Source organism: Cannabis sativa, chromosome 8, assembly GCF_029168945.1.
Source record: "Cannabis sativa cultivar Pink pepper isolate KNU-18-1 chromosome 8, ASM2916894v1, whole genome shotgun sequence".
NCBI lineage: Eukaryota > Viridiplantae > Streptophyta > Magnoliopsida > Rosales > Cannabaceae > Cannabis > Cannabis sativa.
This window is the reverse complement of record NC_083608.1, coordinates 38,335,651-38,356,070: the sequence shown is the minus strand read 5'-3', so window position 1 is coordinate 38,356,070 and position 20,420 is coordinate 38,335,651. Positions and strand designations below refer to the sequence as shown.

The 20,420-nt window shown below is 34.1% G+C and overlaps 3 protein-coding genes across 3 annotated transcripts; 2 read left to right on the top strand and 1 right to left on the bottom strand.

The window, feature by feature from the left end:
* The first annotated feature begins 531 nt into the window (after positions 1–531).
* LOC115698999 (sodium/calcium exchanger NCL1-like) lies at positions 532–5,517 on the top strand. Its single transcript, XM_061102897.1, has 7 exons — positions 532–1,332; positions 3,453–3,638; positions 3,769–3,950; positions 4,049–4,194; positions 4,280–4,556; positions 4,674–4,973; positions 5,079–5,517. The coding sequence occupies exons 1-7, from the start codon at positions 933–935 to the stop codon at positions 5,325–5,327; spliced, it is 1,740 nt and encodes a 579-aa protein (XP_060958880.1). The 5' UTR covers positions 532–932; the 3' UTR covers positions 5,328–5,517.
* A 2,050-nt stretch (positions 5,518–7,567) lies between these two features.
* Positions 7,568–9,166, top strand: LOC115698641 (PLASMODESMATA CALLOSE-BINDING PROTEIN 5). The gene is made up of 3 exons (XM_030625770.2): positions 7,568–8,264; positions 8,446–8,473; positions 8,732–9,166. Exons 1-3 carry the CDS (start codon positions 7,910–7,912, stop codon positions 8,886–8,888), a joined length of 540 nt encoding a protein of 179 aa, XP_030481630.2. The 5' UTR covers positions 7,568–7,909; the 3' UTR covers positions 8,889–9,166.
* Positions 9,167–19,049: 9,883 nt separating this feature from the next.
* On the bottom strand, positions 19,050–20,420 carry LOC133029039 (E3 ubiquitin-protein ligase ATL41-like). Its single transcript, XM_061102898.1, has one exon. It carries the CDS (start codon positions 20,013–20,015, stop codon positions 19,236–19,238), a length of 780 nt encoding a protein of 259 aa, XP_060958881.1. The 5' UTR covers positions 20,016–20,420; the 3' UTR covers positions 19,050–19,235.

Below are 20,420 nucleotides of genomic sequence, written 5' to 3'. Positions count from 1 at the left end.
TTTAAAAAAATCCAAAAAAATTCTTAAATGCAAAATAGAAAATAATCAAGTATATATTTCTCCACTCTATAAAATTCATACTTATTAAGTACTGATATATCACATTTTTCTTGGCTCCCCAACATCTCCACCGGGGTCTTTTTAATACAACCTATAGTAGAAAATTCATATATATATATATGTTTATATATGTATATATATATATCCTTATGTACGTTTTATGAAGGAGCAAGTCTTAGAACTTAGACTAATTAAAACACTGGCTGCTGGTTGTGCTTATAAAAATATATATATATATATATATATATATATGTGCCTTATAAGATATGACAATTGATCAGAAACACGTTTTCATCATATGTTAATATTAATTATGTGTACTTACAAAATTATCGCATGCAAGCAACCTCTAACTTTGAGCTAGTTACGTAATTAGAACTTCAGTTGAATCTTCCAAAAGTAAAACTTATGCAAAAAGGTTTTCAGTTAACCAATTTAAATCTAAGGATGCTTTTGATTATAATAAAACAGAAAAATATAAAAATAAATAAAAAGATTATAGCTAGCTAATTGAAAAGTATAAAATTTAAAATGTATATAGTGATATCACTTGGCTGCCACCCTCAAATTAATCATATAATTAATTAGTTTTGTTTAATTAGCAATTTAAGCTTTTTCACCTACTTAATACCTCCTTCCTCTAATTTGGAGGACTGACTTTGTCTTTACCCTGCTAGTTTTTTATATTTTAAGATTATGCCAATACCATATTCTTAAATTTGAATTCTTTCTACTTGCCTCGAATAATCCTTACCAAATCCCCTACATCTAATATTTATTTTTATTTACTCATTTGAAGCTGTATATATATAGCCAATAAAGCCCAATAACATTCTAAGCTATGATACACAAATAATTAGTAATCAAGCAATATGGCTATGAAGAATGTTTTTCAACTTTTCCTAGTAGCATTATTACTTTTGTTACTAACCCTAGGCAGCAGCTCCGGACAAAGTATTATTTCTACTAATTCAGGTGAGTCGTACTTGGTCTCAGATGGCATCTCATCAAGTGGCCGGAAACCGAGTTTGATCTCTCTAAACCGGTTTTCGCAGTCTAATAACTGCCACGAGTCGTATGGATTCCTACCATGCACCACCACTGTGCTAGGGAACATCTTCCTGATTGTGGTGTATGGCTACTTCATGTTCCTTTCGGCTAAGTTGTTGTCCCATGGAAGTGAGTTCTTGCTTCAGATTCTTGGACCTGGTATCATTGGTGGTTTCCTTCTTCCTATTTTGGGAGCCTTTCCTGATGCTATGATTATACTTGGTAAGCTTTTAATTCTAATCTTTTATAGCCTATATATATTCACATGCAACTATATAGCCTATTAATTTTTGTATAGATTTGTTTATTGACAAATATATGTATAAGGTAAAGATCATATATTGTGTCTGTATAACTGTTTGTACATTTTAATTAGTTTACTTTTGAAGTTAGATCTGCTTTTGTTGGATGCACATGTCTGTGTATCTTCTATCAATTTCAATATGTTTATCAGAGTTGGTTTGAGGGAAATACAATTCGTAGTTAATATATATAATTAATAGCATGTTATATCTATGATTTTTATTATTTTAATTAAAAAAGTTTCGTAAATTATTTCTAATCTGTCTGTATATATTTGTTGCACCAAGTCAAGTTGTTGTCTTTGTTTGTGTTTCGCTTATTTTTTCATAATTTCATCAATTAATTAAATAATGCCACAAAACAATAAATTGATTAATGCTATAAATAAATAAATAAACGGCTATACAAAATAAATGAATCAACTGATTAATTAATGATTCTTTAAAGTTGAAAATTACTTATTCAAATTAATAAGTGATTAATTAATGGAATATTAATGATTCTATAAAGTTGAAAATTTATTCAAATTAATAAGTTAGGGGCGATAGTTACTAGTTGAGAAATGCTAAAGGGCACCAGTGGTGCTTAGCAACCTCTTATATGTCAATATTGTTATTGCTCCAATTAAGTATCGGGTCTCATATAATTTAATATAATAATTTTTAGGGAGTATCGCTAGCTAATCGCAACGCGACATGTTGAGAAGGTGCTAAGCGCTACTGGTGCTTAATATCAATGCTCTTATTAAAATTTGTATCAAGTTTAGAGCACATTACTAAATATAATTAATACAATTATATATAAAAAAAAAAAAAAAGAAAAATTGTACCGAATATGACACAAGTTTTAATGATAAATTCATTCCACAAAACTTTGACCTTACTAATGATCACCTCATATGCCTACTTACGTATTGTACAGGTTTTTGTTTATTGTTAAAATTTGCGTAATGAATGTAATTATATGGGTCCTTTGGTGGAATGATTAAGCGGAACAGTGTCACAAAATGCAGTAATGCTAGTATAGGACAAATGTGATTTGCTTGACATATATATTTTTTATTTTTGGAAGGAGATATCATTACTCTTTCTAAAATGATAATAATGGAATTAGAAAATTTCAAGGTTGAACAATATTTATTTAATGAATAATATATTAATTTAGTTTTTTAATAATTTCTTCAACCTGATCACATAAGGATAAGCATATGGCAAGGTCAAAGACATCTAATTCTCTGCATTAATAGTTTCAATTTAATCCAAAAAGAATAAATGCAGAAAGTTGAGTATATAGTATAGAGTGCTGCCGAGAGTGATTAATGAGATGAAAAACCCTATCTTATGGGTAGCATATTATTCATTATTATTGGCTTCTTTCAGCTAACATGTAAATTCATAATTAATTTTGCTTTGAAGAGATTTTATATAGTGATTCTTAAATTGTTAAAAACAAAAAATATATTAGAGAAATCTGCATATGACAACTATAGAAAATCTAACACCTAAGAACTGATATAGGTATTGTTGAGTGTTATTAAAAATGTTAGAGGCCAACTTGCTAATGGGATAATTCCAAGTTTCAATCTTATCTCTCTTGTTATCCATTATGTTTGCCCAATGGATTTCCTTAGTGCTACCAGTAAAAATTCTGGATTAATTAATCTCAGATATTAATCTGCCATTTAATTTTATCAATAATAACAATTATCATTTTCATGAAGATTGGGAAAGCGTGTCCCACACAATCTATGTTTTATCGATCACTTTAGCTAAAATTGAGTTGATATTTTTATTGTCAAAATACCAACTATGTAGATATATGCATATATTATTTTATTTATAATAGATTATGTAGTAGGAAGAATATCAATTGAGGGTTCAATAATTAAATAACCAATCTCATAATAATTTATTGAGAAACTGGCGGCTAAGTTATTATTCTTTAATAAGAGACTGATTTCCTTAATATATTATCAATTATCTCATTGAAAATTGAATTTCATTGCTCTTAATTTGATATGTATTATGTAACATAATCAGCCTCTGGACTATCTGGTGATAAAGAAACTGCACAAAGGCAAGTCTCGGTTGGGATGGGACTCTTAGCTGGCTCAAATGTTATGCTTCTAACAGTTCTCTGGGGTTCCTGTCTTATATTTGGCAAGTGTGACCTCGAAAATTCTAAGGCACTTGATCACAAAGACACAAAAGGATTCAACTTAACTGGTATATATTTTAATAGTTTTCCATGTCCAAAGTTATTCTAATGATGTTATAGTAAGAAAAATAATGCATATTTTTAATTACAGCTGACTAATGCTTACACATTATGTTTCTTGTTTTATTACTTTATCAGAATCCGGAGTGAGTACTGATATATGGACCAGCTATGCTGCCCTGACTATGGTTTTATCTATTGTTCCATTCATAATAGTCCAGCTACCACTAGTCTTCAAAGCAACTTCTTTTAGTCGCTTATCAGTTTTGATTTCATTAATCGTTTCCATTTCCTTGTTTATTGGATACAGTCTCTATCAGGTACCAAATATTTTTTAAAGCAAGAATTGATTAATGCCTTTTATGAAGTTAAGAAGCAACAAAAGTAAAAAATCGTCTTCTCTTCGAAAAAAATGCAGATCTTTCAGCCTTGGATTCAGAAAAGAAAGCTCGCTTATGCAAAGCATAAGCATGTTATGTCAGGTCTTCTTAAGTACTTGAGAATGAATTCATTTGGGAAGCTTTTTACAGAGGATGGTGAACCTAACAAAGATGTTCTAAAAAAGTTGGTTTTCATTTTAAATTCCCTGCTTGGATCTTATTCATTGCACAATGAAAATTTTCTAATAGAAAAAACACTAAAATGACAGGTTATTTAAGACAGTTGATCAGAATTTGGATGGAAGCTTATCAATGAATGAAGTTCGAGCTTTAATCATTGGATTCCAACTTGAAGAGGAAGATATGAACATTGATGATGCTGTTTCTCAAGTGATGAATGATTTTGATACATCTCGTGACACACAAATTGATGAGAGTGAATTTGTTAAAGGATTCACAAGATGGCTTAACAAGATTAAGCGTGCTGCAATAATGCACCAAGGAAGGGCTTTCCAATCTCTTAGACTCTTGAATGATTTTGATATGGTATATTATGAGAGACAGAGTAGTTATCAATTAATTATCCTCATCTCAAGTATTGGTTAAAATCAACTATATAACACATTGCACAATCTAAGAATTGAATATATAAATGTAATGCAGGAAACAAGGAAAGAAGCAGATCTTTATGAGGATCGGATTGATGAGACCGTGGAGAAAGTTGAAAATCCCAAGTGTCAAATAACCAAAGCAGTTCTCATGCTGATTCTTGGAGCTGCAGTTGCTGCTGCTTCTGCAGATCCCCTGGTGGATGCTGTCGAGAATTTCTCGACAGCAACAGACATTGCGCCCTTCTTTGTGTCCTTTGTCATTCTTCCTTTTGCTAGATCCAGTGAGATAGTATCCACTCTGATAGCTGTCAGCCAGAAAAGATTGAGAACTACATCTTTGGCATATTCAGAGGTTGGTGTAACAGAATAGTACTAATAATTAGTTAGCATTGTTTAAACATTATTATGATGATTGGAGTTTTAACAAATTAATTAAAGTGGGTTTTGGGTTTTGCAGATATATGGGTCTGTGATCATGAGTAACATCCTAACAGTGGGAGTGTTCATGGGGCTTGTTTACATCCGCAGCCTGACATGGGACTTTGCATCTGAAGTGCTAGTTATTTTGATTGTGTGCAGTGTCATGGGAATCATTGCCGGATTGCGCACCACCTTTCCTCTTTGGATGTCTTTGTTGGCCATTTTGCTATATCCATTTTCTCTTTTGCTCGTCTACATCTTAAACTACGTATTTGGCTGGTCTTAGCTAAACAAATCAGACCATATACCCTTATAGCTTCAATATATAGTTTTTACATCATTTTATATAGATATATAGCATCATTTTTATAGCCTTCTGATTTTTAATTTAATTGTAATAATTTCTTTAGTTAGGAAGGGGTATCCCATGTAAAAAAATTATTAACTTTTAGTTATGATGGGGTTTCTTTAGTTTCTTTAGTTATTTTATTTTTTATGTATTATAAAAGATAGCACATTCAATTTTATTTTATTTTTTAAAGAAAAACTGTGGTATAATTTTTTTTTAAATGAAAGGGTCTCCCAAAGTTATTCCTGAAAAGTTATCTATCTCCTGGAAGTATGTTCTTGGATAACTAATCTGTTCATCTGGAAGAAGTCTCGTGAAATGATAGTTGCCATCCGAAAGGGAGTTTCCAAATGACTATCATGTCCACTCTGGGTGTGAGCTTCAAGAAAGCTGGTCTTCCTCCAGAAGGGAGGTCTGGATGGCTAACTGTTCCTCCTAGAAAGGAGTCCTGGATAGTTGACTCCAGCTAGCTCTTTCCTATCAGTAAAGATCCTTCAGCAAGTACTTTGGTCTATGTTTTCGAATCTCCCGGATGCACTCTTACTTATGCTGACGTAGAGATCTCGCTCATAGTAGAGTTGGTTAAGTTAGTTATTACCTAACTTCTTACAGCGACGGACTTTAAGATCTTAATCATAAGTCTATAAATACCACCAACACTAATTAATTTCACACAAAACGATCTGATTGAGTTGAGAGAGAAAGAGAGAGAGAGAGAGAGAAAAGATTAATAGGTAGAGAGAGAGAAAGGTATAGATTAAAGAGAGAGATTGAGATTGGGTTTTGCATAAAAAATCTTTTGTTGATGAAAAAAATTCTTAGGGTAAGAGTGTGAGAGCTGAAACACTAGAGAATCTGTTATCTCGAATTTTGGTCGTGACGTGGCAAATTCTTTTGGGTGACACATATCTTCACCACGAGGCCTGGACAAATAAAAGAGTCTCAAGGGTTGACCACCCAGGATGTATTCAAGGTTGGTAGAAGTAACAGACAAACTAAGTGTAATTAGCCGCACAACATCAACACGAATAGGCCTAGGCAGAAGGTAGTGGTACGAGTCGCATACAAACCGGCCAGGGAGAAAACGCGTGACATAAATAGAGTTAATAAAGCTTCCCATTTATTATGCAATCAAGATCCAGCCAAAGTACAATCACATTTATATTTCCAATATTTTAGGAAGAATAGTGATCTTCCCTAAATTGGTGGGTTAACAGCTAAAGGGAATTGAATCCTATTTTAAGTATTGTTAACGCATATTTTCGTTAACAAAAAAATATTAGTCTTTTTATAATAAATTAACTATAAAAGTAATTATAGCAATAAATAAGTAACAGAAAATTTTTAACGTGGTTTTAAAGTTAATTCTTCATAGTCCACGAATCAATCTTATTAGAGATAATAATACCTGAATATGGAATACAATGATATTAGTAGTAATAATATCTTATTTTTCTCTAGATTGGTCGTCCCTTTTTACCCTAGGTTCTGTCCCTATTTACAGGTACATAGTGTGACAGTTATTCCTTTGGGATCTATTCATTCATAACCACTCATGAAACGTGGACATTCCCCACGCTCCATTTTTGTGCACATGGGATAATATTAAACAACTGTTCAACCGCTCTTTGTCTTTATCCATAGACGATTATGCTAACTGTGCTGGATGATTCTCGCCGAGTCCATGTTATCTTTCTTTACTATTTTTGTAGGAAAAATACTAAGTGTAGAGATACAATGCTTCTCACAATTCTCTTTTGTCATTTGGAATTAGCGAGCCAGTTACTTTAACCCGTAAAAAGCGAGGTGAACGAATGTTGTTGTCATTCTTTGAACATACTCACGAATATGTAGATCAATTAGCGGTAAGCTCTTACTCACAAGTATGTGGGTCAATGAGCTGCAAGCTCTTTGTATACTCATTCTGAACAACTTTCATTGTGTATTCTGTTTATTCCGAGATGTTGTTGTCTCGCCAATCTTACATGTTAATAGTTATTATTCTTATCTTACCTCTGCTTACATGGTAGCGAGTTTGAATATTTTTGTTAACGGTAATTCCTGAGTCGAGTTATTTAATGTACATTTAATGATACACGACTTTGGCTGGTTGGTATTTGGTACACGTGTTAACTTCTTAATATTAATACAAATACATCACATTTTTTTTTCCTTAATATCCAAAATATTTTCACTTCCGACATGGAAGAGTGAGGAGCTAATGCAATTATTGAGCCCCTTTTTTTTATTTTATTTTATATTTTACTTAAAGAAAAGAAAAAGAAACGAAACAACAAAGCCTAGCGGTTTCCAATTCCGACACTTGAAACGCTCAACTGTTCTGCTGTCTCTCGCCAATCTATCCCCTGAATACATTAACGGTCACATTTCCTCATTCATTATTATAAGAAAGAATAAATTCACTTCACTTCACTACACCCCCCAACTCCCATAAACGCCTACATTTTTTTCTCTCTTCACTTCACTCCCATCCCAACTTTTATATTTTCTTCTAACAAATGGCGAAAGGCTTCGATTATCGTCGGCTGATTATACTCTCACTCCTACTCACCACCCACTGTCTCCCACTGTCCGGCGCCTCGATCAAGGCTCAGAACGGCGTCGTTTCCATGGAGCTGTGGTGCGTAGCCAAGAACAACGCCGAGGACTCGGCCCTCCAATCGGCTCTGGATTGGGCCTGTGGACCTGGAGGCGCCGACTGTAGCCCAATCCAGCAAGGCGGTCCCTGCTATGACCTCTCCGATGTACAGACAATGGCTTCCTTCGCTTTCAACAATTATTATCTCAAAAACGGCATGACCGACGATGCTTGTAACTTTGACAACACCGCCGCACTCACTTCCTTAAACCCAAGTAAGTTTTTCCTGTTTTCTCAACAAAATGATTTTTATTTTTTTCTTTCTCCCGATCACTATTGTGGGAGTTTGAACTATAGATCTTTACTCTCGGAAGTGTCAGGGTATGAGGGTTTTTAGATCTGAAAAGTTTTCATCTTTGCGGTATTAATTATTTAATTTTTAAAATTTTGTTTCAGGTCATGATAAATGCAGATTCCCATCCAGGTATTGATTAATTAATTGCTATTTATTTGGTTGTTTGGTGGGTTTAATTCCTTTTATATTGATTCAATTATTAGCTCAATTATCAAACCTGTTAGCTTACTCATAATTCCTGATCCAGCATTATTATATTAGTGTACTTTGAGCTCTTTGTGTTTTTTTTTTTTTTGAAATGTTGAGCTGAAAACATTGTGATTAATAGATCTCGTGATTGTGGGTCTCAAAAACTAATGGATTTTTTGACGATTTATGATCAAACAGTTTGGCAGTGAGCAATGGAAGTCGTCCAAGTCAATCAACAGCGGTCGGGTTGGGGCCTAGTGAAGACATGAGTGGCTGCGACCTAGTGACTCTGCATTGGTTTTGGCCACTTTTGATAGGCAGTCTTTTGTTTTTTTGCACCACTTACTACTCATAGCTTGAGATTGATCTTGTTAAGCATAGTTATTAGCTTAGCATAAGAGAAAAGCAAAGGCTTTTTTTTAAGTTAAGGTTTAGTTTTGATCTTGGGATTCTCCCTCACTTCTGGGATCTGTTTTCAACTTTGTAGAACTTAGTTGATAAAGTGATTATTAATTTGAAGATATTTATATTTGTTCTATCTTCATGAAATAAACTTTGTTTTAGGTTTTTTTTTTTAATAAATCATAGAATTTTATTAATGATAATTAATTAAAATAGTAGTTTGCAATCTAATCGGAATATCTTCTTTATTGTAGACACAACTATATTATTAGATTTTTTTTTAAAAAAAAAATCAAATAATCAGTCGCTTAATTTATAGATCGTTTGACAAAAAAAAAAAAAAAACTAAAATAAAGTCAAATAAAAAAGATTGTAGCATCCTTTCAAAAAAAATTAAAAAATTATAGCATTACAATAAACCTTAAGAATACATATATCTAATTCATCCACCACTTAAAAGATACAACAATAGAAGCTGTTGTTGCAGGTTCATTCAACCCTTTAGTTACAGAGAACTTGTTATTACCAACTACTAACAATAAACCTTAAGAATACATATATCTAATTCATTCACCACTTAAAAGATACAACAGTAGAAGTTGTTGTTACAGGTTCATTCAACCCTTTAGTTACAGAGAACTTGTTATTACCAACTACTAACAATGATTTAATAGCGAGTCATAGAAGAATAAAGAAAAACCAACAACTGAATAAAACCATATCACACATATAAGACTAAGACACTCTAAACCATGTCAGGAACAAAACTAAAATACTCAAAATCATATCACAAAGACAAGACTAATCATAATAGTAAAAATCTAATCGTAGTAGCAAAACACAATCCCGACCACGTTACACCTAAGCCCAAAGAAGGCCAACAGGTCTGGCCAAAAAAAAAAAAAAGATAACATTCAATAGCTATAAATTTAGGAACAAAAAACCCTAATTTTTCTTGAAGGACAATAAACACTCTTTCACATTTAATGCTTGACAAGTGCTCAAAATCTCTTTTGTCCATCTTTGTGGTCAATATGTCATTCTTTGGAATTGTTTATAGTGTTTGAAAACCTGTAAATTAATATGTATATATATATATATATATATTTATTTTTATAATGTCCATATAAAAATTTTTTATAATGTTTATAATGATTTTTCTTAGCACGACTTTGCTTTTATATATGGGCTCATTTAGTACATAGGATTAGACTGAATTTGATTCTTATAAATAAATTATAATAATTCTTTCATTTAAATTCTTATTAAATTTAAAATATATTAACAAAATCAAGATGAAAAAAATCATAAAAAAAATCTCACCTGTATACTATTATTTATCCCACCCTGTTAGCTGAGATAAATAATCCCAAACAAATAGGACTAGCTGGATTAATTATCCAAAGTTATTCTTTAGAGTTGAGTTGTTGTTAACTTGAATGTACATAGGCTCAGGGACGGAGGGACTTTAGCCCATCTGTGGGCTAAAGCCCTCACTCAAATATATACATCAAATTTTTTATATGTAGATATATACATATATTAATTCACTTTGTTCAATTTATTAAAGTCCAATTCACAAAAGCCCTCACTCAATATCTTAATCATGATTCATGAGCCTACTCTTATTCTAATCAAGCCCATTTTAAAAGTAGTCCAATACAAATAATAAAAAAAATAATACTTTATTAAAAAATAAAATAATACCATTGACAATATTTTATTTTATTTTTGTCAACAGTATTATTTTATTTTGTTGAAGATGAAAATTTGAAAGATACATTTATCATTATTTTTATTAGTTTTGACTTAATATTTATTCAAGCCCTCACTCAACTAAATTTCTGGCTTCGTCACTGCATAGGCTTATGGTAGATTTTGTAGCATTGTATTATTAGGTTTTCTTTTTCTCTAAAATTGACATTTGTTTTAGAATATTTTTTTTTTTTTTTGTATTTTTTCTCAATAATCTATAAACACTAAAATTAGTATATTTATTCCTTGAACGTACATCTCCAATTTTGCGATCACTGACGTTGATGCTGCCTCGTTGCCTCTTAGCATCATCATATTCATTTTTTTTAAGCATCATTATATTCATTTTAGTAAATAATATATATAATTTATTAATTATTTGTTCACCTTCTCAATAGACAAACAACATATTCCAATTTACTACATTCATTTTGTGCTCTGTTTCATGGTCTGAATTAGTAGATGTTATTCATTTTTGTTATACTGATATTTTGAGCAAGTAATATGGTGATGACACTTATTAAGAAAAGTGGTTCAACCATGAGTCAGAGGTCTCCCAACGATGTACATATCAATCGCGGTGTTTCAACTGCGAGTGGATAGGATCCATCCTTTTGACTATTTTATGGAAATGTAACCCTATTTTGTAAATCTGGATTTGAACTAAACTGTAAAGCTTTTTGAACAGGAGATCCCCAAACTTAATAATCTTTTGAATAAAAATCACATTTTAGTTTATTTTGAAAGTTTTTAATTAAATCACACTTTTCCTAAACTAATAGATCAACTAAGAATTACTTTGTAAAAGCACACACATGGCGTTCCTGTGAATTAGGGCGTTACAACATGATATCAAAGCGACCAAGGTTTAAAGATCCTGAAGACTGGTTTGATATGTACATTGGCTGCAAGACTCGTTTGACTCATGGTTCTGTAAGTTTTAATTGCTAGATTATTTGTTAATTACTTGTTTATTTGAATTATGCTAGTTATTAGAAAAGCATAGTAAGGGTTGATGTGTATGTGTATACATGGAGATGTTTATTAGCTTTGCTCATGATTTGAGATGTATTAGATGGTGAAAAATTAGGATTGCATGTGTATTAGATTATGCACCCGAGGCGGTTTGGTAGGGGTTACTGCGAGATTTTCGGGCTTGGGGTTGGCGATGAAGGTGTGAATCCTCGACCACCACCAAACGGGAAAGAGATGTATGTCGTGATGCAGGAGGTCATCCGGTAGGAAGGTATTTAGATTCGAGAACTGAAGGAGCAGCGAGCTCAGCCTGCCCCAAATCTCAATCCTGATCCTTTGGCACTTCTGGTAGTGCCATAGGAAGCGGGAAATTGTCTGGAGCCGTTGTACGAGCGTTCAAGAAGCAGAATCTGCTAGTGTTCGAGGGTGATGCTGATCCACTCAATGCAGAGCAATGAATGAGTATGATAACATCGATTTTTGATTTCATGCGGGTTAAGAGTAACGATTGGGATGGATGTACCGTTTATGTGTTGTGTGAGGATGCCTGCATCTGGTGGGAAATTGTATCATAGGGTCATGATCTTAATAATATAACCCGGGATGCTTTCCAAACTTTGTTCTATGAAAAGTACTATAATGAATTTATTCGAGCTCCTGAAGCGGGAGAATTTATACTGCTAACCCAGGTTAATGTGGCAGTGTCAGAGTATGCCACCAAATTTGATTGGTTAGCAAAGATTGCTTTTGATGAAATGGCCACTGAGGTGGCTAAAAGGGCCAAGTTTATTCGAGGATTGGAAGAATATATTGTTTGAGATGTAATTGTAGCTGCCAAACAACCAAGGGTTGTCCGCACTTATGCTCAGGTAGTTGAGCAAGCCCTTGTTGCTAAGGGTGGAAAAGATCAAATTTGAAAGAGAAATAGTATGAGAAGAGATTCATGGAAGCAAACATCTAATGTTGGTTCTGGTAAGAGTGTTGACCCTAACGATTGTAAGAAATGGCCTAATGATCCATTAATTACGGGACCAAACAAGAGATTCCAAGGTCACTAAGGTTTTCGACAAGGTGGAAACGAAAGTTTGCAAATCTATCGAGAGTGCATGAGGTGTTAGAGATGCTATCAAGAAAAAAATGTTAAACTAAAGCCTGCTCCCAGTGTGGGGTAGTGGGCCATCTGAAAAGAAATTACCTACAATTACAGTGACCGGAACAGAAGAAAGATGACACCTTAGTTCCTGTTCAAGGGTTTACTTTGACCCAGACCGAGGCTGATGTTGGTCTTTCTACCGGGACAAGTCAACTTTTTATTGGTGGTACTTTGTTGACTGTTTTAAATTGATTCTAGTGCAATACATTCATATGTGTCAAGTATAGCTATTGGAAATCTACACAAACTTAGAGGATTTTGACGTTATACTGGGAATGGAATGGCTTTCAAAATATAATACAACCATCAATTGTAAAAGAAAGATGGTAACCTTTGAACCAGAAGGAGAGGACCCATTTATGTTTGTAGGCAAGGATAGGGCAAGGCTCAAGAATCTTGAATTTCCAATAATCTCGGTGCTTAGAACAAGAGATTTGTGTTTTGGACGGATGTGTCGGTTTCTTAGCTAGTGTGGTAGATGGTACGAAAGAAATACCAATGGGATCGGAACATGTTCCAGTATTCTGAGAGTTTCTGGATGTCTTCTAGAGGAGTTACTGGGGTTACTCCCAAAGCGGGAGATTGACTTTGAAATTGATCTGATACCTGAGGCAGAGTCTGTATCTAAAGCTCCGTATCAAATGGTATCTGCTGAGTTGAAAGAGTTAAAGGTTCAGTTACAGGTGATGTTGGCTTGAAATTTTCTAGACCGAATACCTCACTTTCGGGGTGTACCGGTTTTGTTTGTAAGAGGAAGGACGGAACTTTATGGATGTGTATTGACTACCGAGAGTTAAATGAATTAACTGTAAGAATAAGTATCATTTGCCAAGGATAAATGATCCGTTTGATCAATTACAGGAAAAGACTGTCTTCTTTAAGATCAATCTTCGATCTGGTTATCACTAGTTGAGGATTTGGAGGAGGATATTTCCAAGATAACTTTTCGTACCCGGTATGGACACTATGAATTTCTGGTGATGTCCTTCGAATTAACAAATATTCTAGTGGCATACATGGATTTAATAAATCAAGTGTTCAAGGACTTTTTAAATGAGGTTGTAGTTGTCTTCATCGATAACATTTAGATCTTTTCCGAATCAGAAGAGGCACATGAGAAACATCTTTGGATGGTATTGCAACGTCTTCAGGGGTATAAGCTGTATGCTAAATTCAAGAAACGTGAATTACGATTGTCTCAAGTAAGCTTCATAGGGCATGTTGTGAACAAAGGTGGTATTTTGGTGGATCTAGTAAAAATTGAAGCGGTTGGCCTCGACCCAAGTCTGCAACCGAACTTAGAAGTTTCCTGGGATTAGCAGGATACAACAGGAGGTTTGTTGAAGGATTTGTCAAGATCTCTACATCCTTAACGTAATTAACTCGAAAGAATTTTTGAGAAGGTTATTGCCTATGCGTCTAGGCAATTGAAGAATTATGAACAACGGTATCCTATACAAGATATGGAATTAGCAACGACGATGGTTGGAACTGGTTAAAGATTATGACTAAGAGATCCTTTACCATCTTGATAAATTAAATGTGGTAGCAAATGTTCTAAGTTGGAAGAGTCCAAGAGAAGTCTATGAATAGAAGAAGATCTCACCAAAGTTGGCTGAGGTTATGACCAGAGCGAGGATTGAGTTCATAGTTGGAAATTAGTCAATATTATGTTACAATCTGATTTTCTAGAAAGAATCAAGATAGCCCAATAGAGTGATCTAGAATTACAAGAGTATAAAGAAAAGTTTGAAGTCGGGTCAGAAAAAGGGCTTCTCAGTTTTATTAGATGAATTAGTACGATTTAGAGGCAGGGTTTGTGTACCAACTGATGATGGTATTAGACAGAAAATTCTAGATGAGTTTCATACCATGCCATACACTACATCCGAGGACAGCTAAGATGTATCACGATGTACAAGCCATGTATTGGTGGTCAGGGATGAAGGGTGATATTGTGGAGTATATGTCAAAATGCTTATCCTGTCAGCGAGTCAAGGTAGAGCATCAGAGACCGGTGATGTTACTTCAACCTCTGAAGATTCTTGAGTAAAAATGGGAAGAGATAACGGTGGACTTTGTGGTTAGATTACCAAGAACAGTAGGGATCTATAATTCCATCTAGGTAAAGTTATCTCACTTTTTACTAGTGCGGACTACCCATACGGTAGATCATTACACTGATCTGTATGTCAAGAAGATAGTTAGGCTTCATGGTGTTCCAAAGTCGATTGTTTCAGAATGAGATCTAAACTTTATATCCAAGTTCTGGGAGAGTTTGCAATGAGCAATGGGTACCAAATTAAAGTTCAGTTTAGCTTTTATCCTTAGACTGATGGTCAATATGAGAGGATTATTCAGATACTTGAGGATTTTCTACGGGCGTGTGTATTAGATATGGAAGGTTCGTGGAATACAAGTACCTTCCTCTGATTGAGTTTTTGTACAATAATAGTTATCAGAGTACTATTGGTATGGCATTGTATGAAATTCTTTATGAATAAAAATATTGTTCACCCATTCATTAGGATGAAGCTGGTGAATGGAGGTATCTTGGACCTGATGCAGTCCAAAGAACGAGTGAGGCCATTGAGAAAATTTGAGCTCGTATGCTTGCCTCTCAGAGTAAACAAAAGAGCTACGCTGATTCAAAGCGTAGAGAAACTAAATTCGAGGTTGGGGCCAATTTTGTCTTCTTTCGGGTGTCCCCAATGAAGGGGAAATCTAGAGATTTGGAAAGAAGGGAAAGTTGAGTCCCAAATTTATCGGCCCATATGAGGAAAAATTGGTTTAGAACCTGTGTGGGAAAGAGAAAGTATTGCAGAACAAGATTATTGTGCTAGTTAAAATTCTGTGGAGGAACAGCGGGATTGGAAGGCAATTTAGGGGTTAGAGTGGCAGATACAGTAGCTGTATCCCGAGATGTTCAGATAAAATTTCGAGGACGAAATTTCTTTAAGGAGGGGATAGTTGTAATATCCTAAAAAATATACTAATATTTAAATGGACACATTTTATTAAATATGTAATTATATGAATATTAGAGTAGGATTATAATCTTACTTAAGCTAATTACGAGTTAATAAGTAGAATTTGAGTAAATGAATAAATAAAACGTAATTTATTAATTACAGAGATTTTATCGAATTAAGGGGGCATTGTAGATACCATTTCAAAATAAAATATTTTCGAGTTCGCCGCCCGTGGAAACTCGACGAGGAGGTCAGAGATGTCACAGTGATTAAAGTTGTGCTATGTTGGAATTATACCGGACTAGTTTAGAAAGTCGGGTTATTAGTTTATTCGAGGGATTTAGAAATAACCAAAATACCATTAAGTTTTATTTTAGACTTTAGTGTTGAAAGAAGGGCAACATAGTCTTTTTGTGGGATTGAGCTTTTGTCTTTTGTGGATTGATTTAAGCTGAAAATAGTATTTTATTACTATGTTTATTATGTTAGATAATTAATAGAAATTGGAAGATTTATCCTAAAACAAAAACTAAGAAAAAAATCATTTTCTTTCCTCTTTCTCTCTCTCCTTTTTTGATGCAAGAAGAACCCAGAAGAAAAACAGGTCTCCTCTTCAATTGTTGACTAATTCTTGCAGATTTCAACCTTAAGCACAGTTTAGAACCTTGAGGTAAGTTCTCTCTATGTGTTTTTAATGATTTCTTAAGTTTTAAGTTAGATTTTGTGGGATGTTTATATGATTTCGGGTTTGTGAGTTTAGTTTGAGTTCAGATTGTATTTTAGGTTCAATTTGAGATTGTTTGGGTGTGAATTGAATGATTTCTTGGCTGATTAAGGTTAGAGTTAAAGGAGTTGAGTTTAAGAACTTAATTTTGCTCTTTAATGGTGAATTAAGAGTTTTGATGAATTGTTGAGAATTATTTATTTGTATGCATTGTTTTTAAGATATAGAACTGTTTTGGAAAGTTTGAGTAGGTTTGGTGGAGAATAGGTTGGGTTTCGACGTGGAAAGCCAGGGTTTCCCACCTTGCTGCAAAAACTGGTTAATCGGTTTTATAGGAGCTGAGAAATCGGTCAACCGGTTTGCCTACTGGGGAAACCCTAGTTTTCGGTTCGGAACCAGTTTTTCTCAGGCTGTTTTTCAGAGCTTGGATTAGGGTATTCTAAGGATGTTTAAGCTAATTTTGAACCAGTGAGAGTTAGATTTTGTCCGGTTGTGAAATAGGTTTGTATCAGGGATTGAATAAGTGGTTGATCAAGTTACGTTATTCGTGACATAGGACCCGGACGTCGAGCATGGTTCCACCCAGGTTGGCCCGCACACCCGATATTGGTTTGAGGTAAGAAAGCTAATTGCACTACTAGGCATGGTAAGTGAGAAACGATTCTCATCGTATGTGACTCGATTATGATCGAGGTAATGAACACTATCGTATGTGACTCGATTATGATTGAGGTAATGAACACTATCGTATGCGACTCCATTATGATCGAGGTAATGAACACTATCGTATGTGACTCGATTATGATCGAGGTGATGATTACTATTGTGTGTGACTTGATTATGATCGAGATAAAGATACGGTCATTACCGTTATTGAAAATGGGTTGGAAACGGTCATTACCGTTATGAGTAAGTACTATTGAAATCGTGAATATGTTTCTTACTTATCGTTTATTGTATCAGGCAACGATAGTGACATACGTAAGTGGTAAGGGTGCTGTATAAAGTACCGAGATTATGTGATTATAATGATGTGAAATTGATTAAGCATGTTAGCGTGTGATGTGTTGTAATTGGGTACATTTGGTTATGGTGATTAATTATGTGCTGTATAAATGTTGTTTTGTGTATGATGGAATTATATGCTATGCATTGTTACGCTATCTTATGTTATACATTGTTTATTATTTCTTGCTGAGTCTTTGTGACTCACAGGTGCTTCGTGGTACATGTAAAGGGAGGGGAATAGTGGTTCAGCCATGAGTCAGAGGTCTTCCAGCGATGTACATATCAACCGCGCTGTTTCGACTACCAGTGGATAGGATCCACCCTTTTGACTATTTTATGGAAATGTTACCCTATTTTGATAAATCTGGATTTGAACTAAATTGTAAAGCTTTTTGAATAGGGGTTCCCCAAACTTAATAATCTTTTGAATAAAAGTTACATTTTAGTTTATTTTGAAATTTTTAATTAAATCGCACATTTTCTAAACTAATAGATTAACTAAAAATTAGTTTATAAAAGCATACACGTGTTACAAAATTTTCTAAGAGCGCAATTTTAAAATCTAAAAACAATCCATTTGCTTCCCCAAAATAATTGTATAGGTGGGGAAGTTTATTTTCTAGGTCATTTTGACGGTGTCTAAAGAGAGATTTACACATAAGGTGCCTTCTGTGTCCAAACATGTGATGAGGAGAGATTTGTTGATTCTAATTTCACGACGTAGCAGTTCTGCTAACTCAGAATATATTACATAATAAATACATAAATTTATAAGAATTATTGGTAGTAAGTTGTAATTATTTCAGAGTAAGTATACTGGTAAATGGTTTAGTATGAAAGAGATACAAGTAAATGTTGACTTTATAATCGAAATTCAATAACTAAAACCGATAGTCACCGTTGACTATTTGTACCCATCTAGAAAGTGTGTGGGGATATAAAGAAGAGTTCCGGTAAGAGCTAGTTATGTTAAAAGTCACGTACGCGGGAAGAAAACACCAACAGTGATCGTCGATTAATATTATGAACGTAATAAGCTAGATCTAGTCGAACTTGTTAGGTATGTTTTGACTAACATTTTTTATTCGCTTTAGAAAGGACTATGAAAATTCTTACGTGTATATTTTATCTTGTTCAAAAAGCTCAAGCCAAATAAATTAATTAATTTAAAAACAAAAAAAAAAAAGAAAAACACAGCATAAAACAATGTATTTGTAACCTTACATGGTTGCTATAATATTTCTAAATCCAAGTCTTGTTTATTTAATGATATAGTATGTAGTAAAAGTTCATTTGGTGTGGAAAAGGATAAACTCAAAGAATTATTCGACATTTCTTAAGCAATTATGATTGGTCGTGGTAACAAAAGTCAGTCCACAAAAATCGTTAGCCGGCCTCATCAGCACGTAATTTCTTAGGTTATCAAACTCATTAATCAAACTTAAACGAAAATCAACCTAATTAATTAATTCAAACAAAAATCAAAATAATTTGCGAAGAAAGAAACAAAAGCAAAACACTAAGAAGGGAAGAATTACTCACACGTATAACCATATATATATTTCCCAAAATTTGTAACTGTATAACATCTTCTGTAACATTATGAAAAAAGAAATTTAGTATATATATAAAAAACAGAGTTTAATATATAGTTTACCTTATTAATTAATTTGTAAACAAAAATGAAATTAATTAATCATCAAATGATCATGATCACTGTCGTTCAAGGTCATCATGAAGTATAACATGATCTTCTTGAACACAATTAGGCTGAATTCTTTGAGATGATCTATCCCTACTAAGCATTCTTCGAAAAGAAAACCTGCTCGAACTGCCATTATTACTTATCTTAGCAGACTCAGATGTGGTGCCTTCCACATTAATGCACGAAGACATTGAACCCAACCGCTCAAGAGGCGGAGCCGTAGGTGGCGCAGCCACGCTCTCCCTCGGCTCCGGCTCTGGCCTTGGCCTCGGCTCTGCTTCGGTTCGGCAAATCGGACAGGTCGACTGGGAGCTCAGCCACTTGTCTATACACTCGGCGTGAAAAGTGTGGTTACAGTTGGGAAGTAGCCTAGCCATTTCACCTTCTTCCAAGTTGCTTAGACAAACTGCGCACTCATTATTATTACTAAGACTACTTCTCTCTTGTTCTGAACCGTTGTTGAAAGTGAATACTGGCAAAGACGCGATGACAGAGGGTTCGAGCCCTGTTTTTGGTTGTTGCGGCTCGGCTGCGGAACGGGCTTCGGTCATGCTCAAGCCTAGATGATGCAGCGCTTGGCGGCGGCGCTGGGCTTGGCGGCGGAGAACGTAGCGAGCGTAGAGGTGAAGGAAGAGAACGAAGATGACTACGATTGAGAGAGAGATTATGGCTGTAAGCATGATCTTGCTGCTGAAATCGTAGCTGTTATTGTGGGGACGATACCATGCCCTGTGGTGATCATCGTCGTCGTTTAGAATCCTCGGTGTTACTCTGCCGGAGGACGACATAGATGATGGCCGGCCGGTCGTCGTTTTTTCGGGGGTGAGGGAGTGGATATATATGCAGAGTTTCTTTCTGGTTCGAGGTGTTCTTATATATATATATGGGAATGACGTGTTTCGGTTTGGGACTTAGGCTTTTAATTTTAAATTAGTCATAATATCAGAAAAAGTTAAAAAGAAAATAAAATAAAATCTTGACATTTTTTTTTTATTAAAATCTTGACGATTTTTGTTTTCTAGATTCGTAACTTAATTGATGACGTCTTTTTATTTATTTTTCTAAGTAATAATATTTAGGGTGGTTATTGATTCAATATTGTTGAAAATATGTTTTTATTTTTTTTTTAATATTGATGAAAAAATAAGTGAAAATGGTATTGTGTTTAGAGGAATTATTAGTTATAGTTTCTT